We start from the raw sequence: 11,737 nt of genomic DNA on the forward strand, positions 1-11,737 counted from the left end.
ATCTATTACTTGATTTGATTTAACATCTTTCACTTTATTCGTACTTACACGTATTTTGCTATAGAAGACGACGCAGGACGTAGCTAGAGCTGATTACCGTCGTTATCTACAACAGACAATATAGTCGACCTTAACATACTGGTCTGCGACTCAAAACTCATCTCCAAGAAGAACAACATAATTTGAAGTTAATAATATTATTCAAGGTAATTCATAGAAAACTGAACTGTGATTATCTGTCGATTTAGATATCAGTTTTCTTGTCCATGTAACCCAATCGAAAATGTTTTAAAAATATAGAACTGCTCGAATGTCGAAAAACATTGCGCAGAAAATCATACAAAGGAAAATTTATTCGAAAATAACAACATGGCTGCCACAGACTTAACAAACATTGGAATTGAAAACGAGTATATAAAATGAAAATTCGATGATAAAGAAAAATCAGATGAATTTCATTTCCAAAATATTTCTATTTATAACACAACAAACAGATCGGTTGTAGTGAACACGTATAGAAAACAAGTGGATATTTTGGTGAAAATGCAATTCTCCGTTTAAATTGAAAACAATTTTCATGAGAAATCACGAAATTTACGAAGTAATCAACTTAGGGAAATCGCAAGTGTTTTAATTAATTAATTTTATTTTCTGGAAGTGATTAGGAATCAAAAGTGATGTCTCTGGAAAGATTGCTTGTTATAGCTAAGATATTTTGTAATGGAAAATTGATTTCACAAATTCTAAATATCTGAAAAACTACCTTTCTACTGCCGTGTTTAGTTTAATCGTAAATTTTAAATCACGAGGCGGACGATTTTCGCAATAATCATTCACACAATTTTTGCTTTGTAATGAAGAAGGTGCAGTTTATTATTGTATAGTGATAGCCAATAAATATAGATTGCCAAATGGTTGTGTATGAACTCAAGATCATAGCTTTCCACCAACCCTTTGATGATTTCTTTAAATTGCCAAGAAATTGCAAATGTTTGAACTAAATTCTCTGAAAAATTTGTTAATAAATTTCAATGTAGCGACAATTTACAGAAAGACAACCGATATTATATTAACGCAACATCGAAAAGCAAACAAATAAAAATTTCCCCTTAAATTATATACCGACTGTCCTAATAACACGAACATTTAGGAAAATTTGCGTAGAAAATTATTGGAAAATCAATACTTGAATGCCGGTGGGTTAGTGTCATCGTCCATTCATGAGACGAGCTAGTTGATATTAAGCTTAGTTGAAGAATTGATTTTTATATTTTGCGACACCAATAAAACCCTTAAACTCCAAAGTGAGTAATTGTTTTCATTAACGGATCAGTGTTGCATAAGAAGTGTTGCAAAGGGAAACACCCTATTCCCATATAAATGAAAATCTAAAAACCAGTTATAATGTCATGAGAATCGTAAGAACTTTTTTTTCATTCTGTGAAAGTAGCGTGATAAATCGATATAAAAAATGACGAAAAGAGTTTTTGTTGTGTTAAACACTAAATAAATGATTTTACAGAGAATATAAACGATGTCAATTTTAAATGGCTAAAAATTGATTACCTAATTGAATTAAGAACACTTTGTTTCAAGTGAAATTGGCGGATATGTGATGGTTTACGAATTAAAAGAAAATTAACCCGTCTAGTAAAAATTACTCAAGCGTTCAGCTCTAATGGACTTTTTAGTGTAAATTGTAAAAAAAGGACACTTAGTCATCCTGTTGGTGTTTAAGTTTTTGGATTTTGTTAACATGCAAACGCTTCGGAAGAAAACTAGCCCATGCAAATGTAAGTAATTTTTCTAAATGTAATTTCTCTTGTCGTTGCTTATAATTCAGTGAGAATTTTAAATCCTTTTAACATGCGGTAAGCATAACACCAGTCTAATTAAATGTCTCAGTTCAATAATTTTACCATATATTTCATCATCGGCTCTTATTGTCCCGAGGGCATCCTTTAATCAGCGAAATAGACGTTTGTGTAAGTTGTATATTTATACAATAAATGAGTCGGACATATTTCCTTGCCGGCAGCCAATGCAGAGTCAATTTTTTTTCTTGTCAAATTATGTTGAATTGGACTTTTAATTAAAAGCTGTTGTAAATTTGTTGAAAGTCTCAAAAGTTCGGTTACAGTGGATGCTGCGAAAGTAATTCACTACATTAGGTAAATTTTTTCGATAAAAGCAAACTCAAAGTTTAGTTGTATACAATGTATATCTCGCCCTCGGATATAACTCCATACTTGTCGAGAATAACAACACACTTGGCAGCTGTCTATTTGGCTACCACATGCGAAAATTGAATTTCACATATAAATTCACGAAAAATTAACCGCACATATTTCACATGTAATCGATCATTTTTGTAGGGAGCTATGTAATGTTCTACTTTCGCATGGGGAAGGCAATAAAAAATATTATTCATTGCAAAATTGATCTTCATTGGTAGGCCAAAAAATTATAGTCATTTTCATTGTAAAATTAATAGACAGCCGAGAAGCGGTTGGCCAAATTCTTTATCAAGACCTTTGTGGATTGCGATACGAACAGTCTTGCAGCTTGAACATACCGACTATTCAGAGTAGTTGAGGTTTTTAGTTCGGTTTAAAAAAGTGTTTCATGAACTTTCAACTTCCTTTATATGTAAAATCCATTACAAAATTCGGGATAAAAAGTTGTAAAATCTCGTTCTGGTGTGTTTATTGAATTCGGCTTCGCCTCGGATGAACTAAATTCACACGAAAGCTTTACTTTCAACTTTTACCCCTTTTGTTATGTAACTGGTGGCCCTCGCTTTTGTCTGGGCACAAAAAACACCATCAAAAAGAAAATTTCACTTTTGTTCCTTACATTGAACGTTGAACAAATATCTATTGCTGGTCGCCTAGATCTTAATGCGATTTTTTACACTAGGAAAATTGTATTTCTTTGAAACAAGTGTTTGTTTAGAATAATTTTTGGCGTCGGTTAAAAATAACTTGCCGAAAGAGCTACGATTTCATTGCAAATATCATCACTAATTCGACTAGTTACTAACCATCTCGTCATTTAGAGTTCTATGATATTGCGTTTAGCCAGTCTGTTGATGTTTATTTTGATGCTCGCAGGTAATATAAACACGTCCATGTTACATAAACCAGTTGACGAAAACTCCGTAAAACAAACCTAACGTAATTTGCTTCCTTTCACAGTTATCCAATATAATGATCCAGCCTGATATATTTCTTTCAATCTAAGTTTTAACATTACTTTGCATTTTACCACATTACTTCTAGATAATCGCTTACTTCTACCGATGTCGATGACAGCTCTGTAATAGTTTTTTATAATTTCCCGCCTAAGTAAACTAATCAAGATGAGCGGCAAGTTGACAGTTAACAACAACTTTTCGTTCTGCTGTTAAGTTTACGTTCGGTGTAATCCATTGATAAAAAAAGTCAATAAAACGAACACAGCAAAACAATAAAGCAATAAAAACAAGCGCAATTGACAAAAATGATCTAACCGAATCTGAAACCATTCATATCTCAATTGTAAATAAAATTTTCTAAAATATCGCTGTGAAAAATCTCCGCCGTTTGATCGTCATCGGTGCGAGAATAATGCACTCAAATCAAGATAATAGAAAATGTAAATTGTTTTTGTATTGCTGTTATTGATCAGTAATTTGTGTATGTTTACAATCGACTAATTGTGTATTTTCTGTTGTAATTTTTGCATAGATCGTAATGACCCAGGCAGGTTTTTCGGTGATGGTGTTACATTCAAGGCCAAATTAATTGGTATTCTGGAGGTAGGCGAGGCTCGAGGTGATCGAATGTGTCAAGAAGCTCTGCAGGTATGAAAAAAAAAAAAAATTTGCAATCACTTGTTAACGTAACTAATCGATTGATCAATGTACAATGTATAGGATCTGAAAATGGCAATACGGGCCGCAGGTGAACATAAGCAAAGAATAACCATTCATGTAACGATCGATGGCCTGCGACTTCGAGACGAAAAAACCAGTGATTCGCTGTATCATCACCCAGTGCATAAAATATCATTTATAGCACAAGATATGTCAGATTCCCGAGCGTTTGGCTATATATTTGGATCGCCTGACAGTGGTCATCGCTTTTTCGGTATTAAAACAGACAAAGCTGCGAGTCAGGTGAGAATTTGTTACTGCGATAAAATCGTTCGTTCGCTATATCTTAAGTGCTTTCCTTTAGGTGGTACTAGCTATGCGTGACTTATTTCAAGTGGTGTTTGAATTGAAAAAGAAAGAAATCGAACTGGCCCGTCAACACATTCAGAGTAAAACAATTCATGAACATCAACCCGTAGCACTGTCGATAAAGAGTTCTTCTAGTCCACCTTTAACCAATATATCTCACGAACCGTCAACTAGCAAGACATCGCACAAAGAGGTAAAATTTTATTGATCTGTTGTTTAGTCGAATAAGAAGTCACAATTTTGCTATAATTAGATGTCACCTGAATCGGTCGCTGACCTAGTTGATCTTGAACAAGAACTCAGTTCCATTCAGCGTGGAATTACACAAATGGAACGAATAACACCGAACGAACCGACAGCTAAATCGAACGATGATCCCTTCGGTGATTCATTCACTCACTTCCCCGTAAGACTTGTTGAGTTAAAAGCTTTTTCCATTATTTGTAACGCCGTAAACTGTTTTCAGACATACAATCTACTGCCACCGCCAGAGTCATCCAAATCGCGACATTCGAAAGCACTTAAACCACCGGAAGATTCGAAACCAACAGTCACCTCGCAATCATCCATTTCAGCATCGACGGTATGTACTGCTAAAACTTTACCTAGCGATGACTGGTTGACCAAAAGCAGTACAACGAATACTGTGGCTGTTTCATCGCTTGAAGAACAAATTAAGCAGCCCGTCGATGATTCGCAATCGAATGATTTTGGCGAGAGTCCTTCCGTTTTAGAACAGCATATTGATGCATTTACTGATCTTGATCCGTTAGGCACAGGCAAGAGTAGGCCTTACATCGACAAAAAGTATTTTTTCCAAGATTTGAAGAACCCACGAAAGAAAGTGTTAAAGGACTTGTCTGAGCCTGAAATCGGTTTTTCAGCCAACTTTACTTCACTTGCCAGTGACGGCGGAAGCAGTGAAGAACAGTCATGTAAGGATACAATTACGAATTTGGAAGCATCTAGTCTTTTAGAAGTAGGTAAAAAAAGTGCGGAATCGAACAGTGGACTCGGTGGCGTTGCTGATTTTGCAGCGAATTTTACAAAAACCGATACCTTTCCAATGTCACAACAGAGCATTTTTAAAATGGATTTAGACAAACATAAGACTGACGATCCGATAATAGGAAATAATAAGGCACTTCTAGTCACTGATAACGATCCGTTTTCACCGAGGATGAAGAAATTTGATCCATTCGAAGACGACTTTTCAAAATCACCCCTCGACCCATTCGAATTTAATTTCGTTACAAAAGGAAAGTCAACTGTCCTACCAGAGACGAAAATCGTCAGTGATGATGTGGCTAAAATACACATAGACAAAAGGATCACCGATTTCAATGGACCATTGCAAGTAAACTTGCCACCGGAAAGTTACTCAGCTTATATGACGCACAAAAGTGTCGAACGTCACAGTTCGGATGCTAGCGACTCGTCTCTGGCACGCAATCGCCCAAACGTTTTCAAACAAAATACAGTCGATGTGATCAGCAGCATTAGCAGTAAGAAAATGAAACCGCATTTGTTTTCGCAAAAGTATTCCAAGCGAGATTCAAATAGTATCAACATGAGACGTCTACAGGAAAGCGATTCGTTAAGTGAAAATGAAACAGCACCAGAGCCTCCACCTCGACCCGACTCATCGTCGCATGCAGAGCCTCCACCTTTACCACCAAAGAAGCAATTTTCAGATATTGTTATTCGACCATCTCCCCTATCAATTAATCGCGATACAACAAGATACGATTACATTTCTCAAAATCGTAGAAATCAGCAGAACGATCAAAATTCGCCCGCCTTGCCGTTGCCTTCACGTAAAGTAACAAGAACAGATTCTAGTTTTCCAGGTCCGGGTCGTCCGGCTAAGAAAGTTAAGGATGAAGATGAATATCTAACACCGATTTCGGCGAAAAATGATTTGCCAATATTACTGCCACCTCCTCAACGAGGCTCCACCAAGAATCGCGGACGTCGTCATCCGGAGCCATTAACTGCAACTACATCAAATTCCAACAAAAAGCCTGATAAATCAATTGATATTTCATTACCGGATATTACACTCACTCAACTGTTGACATTGGGCATTGACGATCTAGCAGCTAAACTAAACGTACCAGCCAATAAACTCAGTACAATGAACATTGTTGAACTTACGCAATACCTTTCGGAGTTCGTCGAAAAGTCATCACAGAAAAGTATCCCGATTGCCGATCCACCAGTACAACCAATACAATCGGAAGCATTATTCAAAGTTAGCTTTGATGACTCAAACGATGCTACCTTTGTTGCTAAATTTGACGATAATTTCGGTGATGATAGTAACGGTTTTGTTCCCAACTTTGACAATTTCGATGAAAAAGTAGCCGCTGCACAAACTAATAATTCAAGCGCTGTTGATCGATATGCCGTATTTAGAATTATGGATCAAGAACTCAAAAGTCAAGAAGATGATGAGCCACAAAATGATAACACATCCAGCTTTTCAGATAATGATTCCAATGAAGACCCAGTTGTGCCAGCACCTGTAGCTCCAATACCACGTATCGACACAAAAATAACTCAGGCCATATCACAAGCAAAGGATCGATACGCTGCCTTACGTGATATAATTTTAGTTGAAGATCTGTTTGATAAGCCGACTCCACTTGCGTTGCAGAAGCAGGACGATGATGAGTGCGAACTAGCGGATAACAGTGTCATAAATGACGATAGCGATAATAAAGTAACCGACAATGAAAGCTCTCCCGAAATCAATATTTCAATCAATCTTGATGAAGAAAATGATGCTTTGACCGACTTGAAACCGTCACCGATATTAGGTAGCAAAGATGATTTAGAAATTGATGAGTACATGAACCGGGCGATATCAAATTTATCACTGGACAGTCGAGACCATTTGTCTCCAAGCATTTCCAAGTCACCGGTAACGAAATCACAAAATGCATCCACATCACCGATTCGATTGCAAAAGCAACAGCAGCTTCTTTCGCAAGTAACACAAAGGGCGCCATCGTTGAATGATATGTCTACATCTCCTATTCCCGTACAAAAATCACCGGTCAGTATGGAAATGATGCCAAAGTCACCTTTATCCCAACCGGCAGCTGATGGATTAAGTAATAATGCTAATTCCACATCTCGATCACCGATTCCAATGGCACAAGGTGTAGCAAATTTGTTGGAATCAGTGAAACCAGTTTCGGTTGGAGATGCAGCATTCGAGTCTTCTCCAGAAGTAAGCAAAACAGGTAAGCGTTATACGGAAACTTGTTTTGTACGAAAAAATAATTTTAATAATTCTTATTAAATTTCAGATGCACAACCAGTAGTTGCAGAATCTTGGGCTGTTTTTGACACGATCACCGAGCCGGTCAAGGACAACCTAGTGAAATCACCAAAGCAGCAAAACGGTAAGCAATCATTTTTTACTCTAGTCACTCTAGTTCCGCTCGATGTTCATTGCGTTTTATATTTTACTCAGAAGCAACCAAAGAGCATCCAGTCGATTCATGTTCGTCAGACGAGAAAAACGAATGGAAAACCGAACAGGAATATCACAAAAGATGGCCTCGTGGCCATACTTCATCTTCGTCACGTGATCTCAGTCCATGGGATGACGATGGGCAACAGCAAAGTGAGCGTGGCCGTCGTGGACTTCATCCTGATCGACATGGATTTTATATGCGACATGCACGAAGAATGCATTCAGGAGACGATGACTATGAATATGAAGAGGAAATGACGAAAAATCATCGTGATAAAAGGTCAAAAAATAGCGCGTCACGCAATCGCGATAATTTCGATACTGGCGAAGCAAATTGGTACCATCCAAATAATCATCACAGTTGGTCACCGCAAGATGATGGGGAAAATGGAGAACGAGGTGGAGGTCGGAGTTTTGAACGAAGTAGTTATGAGCGAAGTACGTACGGACCTCCGTATGAGAAACGCGAGAGTTATGATTACCGGAAAGACTATAAAATGTACGACAAGAAAAAATATTACAGAGACTATGATCGACCTTCGTACGATTTTGATGAATATGACGATTATGATCCAAGAGCTAAGAGTCGTAAGGACTATGATGAATTCGAACCAGGATTTAAGCGTCCGTCACACCGAAATTCCAAAGAATATTTCTACAAAGTGGATAAGAGAAGCTTTGATCGCGAAAGTTGTGAGTCGTATGACAGTGCTAGCCGTCGTAGAAAAAGTTTTGGCAGTGGCGATATGTATGGAAGTGCTGACAGTCGCGAAGACTTTCGAGAACGGTATACATCAGCGGAAAAGATTCGGGGAATACGAAAGGCAGCGAAGCAAAGATCCAATGAAGAGTACGAACAGGACTCTGAAGGTGATGTTGTGCTTAGACGTGCACCAGGAGACACAAGAAGTCTCCAGCGGCCAGCGTTGTCTAGACCGAGAAAAAGTAGTGGATCATCTCCGTGGGACGGTGAAGGTGAGTTTCCAAGCTGTTTTGTTTCGAATACTTTGAACTTAATTTTTTTTTTGAAAAATCATTTTGCAAAAATCAATAATTCTGATTCGCATTTCCTCAAAAAAAAGTTTGCTTTTGTTGTCTAGAACTCACTCCAACATCGTCTCAAAAGTCATGGAAAAGACCTGCAAGTGCGTCAGAATCTGAGAGGCGATTGGCTGAAAGTCGTCGTGCTTTGACTCACACACTTCCCGGATCCGATGGTGAAAAAGATCGGCGGTTTGTCATGCTTAACGATTTTCATCGAAATTTTGAGTTAATTTTTAATTTTTTTCATTTAATTAGATTTCGTAAGAAAATGCGATCCCGTGGCAAGGATTTACCCATCGATGGACGTGCAAACAGTTATGCATCAACCACAATGCGTTATCCACCCGCTCATCGTTCTAGTGAATTGGAATACGAAGTTGCCGACTATGAAAATGAGCCCAATTATCGAATGTCTCGCCGTAAGCAGGAAGCATTAAGAACAATGACGGCCGAGCGACGTAAAAAGGATTCATCATTTTCGTTCGATCGGAACATGGAAAGCATGCATAAATTTAGCAAAAGCAGTCGGGACGTGTATTACCCCGACGATCAATATGTTGACGATGCTCCGAAAAGTGCTAGAAGTAGCCGTAATGAGTACGAATATGACGATTACGAAGAGACTCCGCGATCAACGAACAGCGGTAAGTTTACATTCGACGATGAACAAGGTTTCGAGTCTGATTTCAATTCTCCGTCCAACGGTAAATCGTTACGATTTTCTAATGACTTTTCGGAAAAGGAAACGCCACGTCTTAATACTCACAGTGTTCAAAAGTCTGTTACGCCGAATGCAGATGTAACACCGACAATTTCACAAAAACTTCGATTCGATGATAAAATAACCGTTTCAAAGTTTGATTTGTTTGAAGATGACGATTTCTCGAAAGCTGAATTCTCTTTCGAAAATGAAGACCAATGGGTGGCTGAACTGCCAAAAAAGAATCTAAAAACCACGGCGAAACGGCAAGATAACATTAAAAAATCTGAGTCGGTTAATATTTTTGCTAAAAAACAAGAAGATCCCTTTGAAGACGATGATTTCTTTGCCGAAACTAATGCAGAAACGAATAACAATAAAAATAAAAACGGCGCTGGTAACGGGCAGTTTAACTGGGAACGTAATTTCGCTAAATTTGACGAAAACATCTGATTGCGTTCAAGGAAACGAAATGCACTAAAGATGCTCCAGCACATTACTGCGATCAAGTATACAATCAAAAATATTTTCACCAACACAGTTCGGTACGAAATATTTTGTGATTAGAGCAACAATAATGCATACGCGCCTGTTGCATAGTTTCGATTCCTTTAAACTTTACTTTGTGTGTCTGCATATTGCAAGCATCAAATCCGTTGCTTCTTTTGATCTAAGTATTCCAAACATATTGATGCAAAATCTTACTTTATAGTTTGTTGAATAGAGTTCTTCGCTTCGCTTTGTGCCCGACTCGTTTAGGACGGCCGAGAAATGCCGGAGTCATCTGCTATAGACAATGACGACAAGAATAAGCGGAGAGCTCTGGATAGTGTTCTCTTATATATAGAGAGTTCTGATGAACATGTTGGAGTTATAGATTTTGTATCAAACATTAGGAAATACTTAACCCAAAGAAAGTAACAGATTTTACGATTTTGTTGCGATATCCTCACCATTTCCCAAATCAAAGGAATCAAACCGGTGTTTACCGTCTACAAAAGGTTAATTTCTGTTTAGAGCTCCCCTTCAGGTATACAAACAGTATTTTGGTGCAAACCAACAATTTCAGTCGAATGTTAAAAAAAATTGGAAGAAATAGACAGAGTTGTTAAGTTTCTCCATTTTTAAAATAAATTTTTATAAATTGGAAATTATTGATATTAATGAGCAACAAAGAGATGTGCCGTGAAAGAAAAAAATTTGAGTAAAACCGAACGTAATTCCAAATATATTGATGTTTTGCCACTTAAACAAATTGAACGAAACATATCTTCGAATGAAATGCAACAAAGTAAGAGGAAATGAATGATTGATACCAATTAACAAAATTTTGTGTTACAAAAATGAAGTAAAGAAAACAGTTAATTAAACGAGTTATATACAAAATAAACAAAGTAAATTAGAAGTGTTCCTTTAATAATGTTTAATATTTCAGAAATGTATAAGCTTATAGTCGAATGAAAAATTAAATGTCGAATTTGATAAATAATACTCAATATATAGCCATCTCTATATACAAATTTAAACCAGCATTAATTAACAAACGAACAACTAAATCCAATTAAAAATATTTATAAATATAAACCAAATCGATCAAATTTCACAAATAATTTACAATTTTAAAACGAATTCATTATAATAAAATGCTTTTGAAGCACACTCCGCCTCACCACTCTCGAAATATAATTTAAAAAAATAATAATTCTATAAATATAAAACATTTCCTCTACAATATAAAAATCATTATTTTAAAATTGTTGTGCATTTTTGGCTTAAGTTTTTTAATTGTTTTAAGTATTGTGAATTTAGCCATAATATTTGATGTGTAAGGAAAAGATAAGCTTTTCGAACAATTTCTTCACAATTTACGAATTATTAAAACCGTAACGAAGAATACAAATTTAAAAGTTTCTGTATTACTTTTGTAAATAAACTGAATGGAGCAATTATTTATTTAGGGTAATTAAATATAAAAAGAAAAATTGTAATTTTTCAGACAATTTTATTTGCTTTTTTGTGTCCGATTACCCTAATGTTTGTTCATAAAATTTGGGTTGGCTTACTAGTCTGCAAATAGGTACACGCTAAAAGCGCCACGAATTTTAGATAAAATATCAAGCGTTGAATTCTTGGCTTGAACTTCCCTTTTCTAAGCTTCTTGTCAGTGCTCTGTATGTAAATATACTATCGTTCTCGCCTCAGAGCTAGAACTATCAAACTATAAACAAAAGGCGCATGGGCCCAGAAACTAGAATATTTATAAAGAAATTAGGATCATTGA

The 11,737-nt window shown here is 36.5% G+C and overlaps 1 protein-coding gene across 1 annotated transcript; it reads left to right on the forward strand.

The window, feature by feature from the left end:
* Positions 1 to 806: 806 nt before the first annotated feature.
* On the forward strand, positions 807 to 11,152 carry LOC119081261 (protein disabled). Its single transcript, XM_037189997.1, has 10 exons — positions 807 to 1,793; positions 3,729 to 3,844; positions 3,917 to 4,159; positions 4,221 to 4,418; positions 4,479 to 4,631; positions 4,692 to 7,476; positions 7,543 to 7,638; positions 7,710 to 8,687; positions 8,795 to 8,945; positions 9,012 to 11,152. The coding sequence occupies exons 1-10, from the start codon at positions 1,757 to 1,759 to the stop codon at positions 9,907 to 9,909; spliced, it is 5,655 nt and encodes a 1,884-aa protein (XP_037045892.1). The 5' UTR covers positions 807 to 1,756; the 3' UTR covers positions 9,910 to 11,152.
* The last annotated feature ends 585 nt before the right edge of the window (positions 11,153 to 11,737 follow it).

Source organism: Bradysia coprophila, unplaced genomic scaffold (assembly GCF_014529535.1).
Source record: "Bradysia coprophila strain Holo2 unplaced genomic scaffold, BU_Bcop_v1 contig_358, whole genome shotgun sequence".
Lineage (NCBI taxonomy): Eukaryota > Metazoa > Arthropoda > Insecta > Diptera > Sciaridae > Bradysia > Bradysia coprophila.

Bases quoted from the DNA above. Each gene is read 5' to 3' on its own strand.
- LOC119081261 (XM_037189997.1), top strand. From the start codon at position 1,757: ATGCAAACGCTTCGGAAGAAAACTAGCCCATGCAAAT. The intron at 3,845-3,916 runs GTATGAAAAAAA...TACAATGTATAG, and splicing joins TGTGTCAAGAAGCTCTGCAG to GATCTGAAAATGGCAATACG. The intron at 8,688-8,794 runs GTGAGTTTCCAA...CTCAAAAAAAAG, and splicing joins ATCTCCGTGGGACGGTGAAG to TTTGCTTTTGTTGTCTAGAA.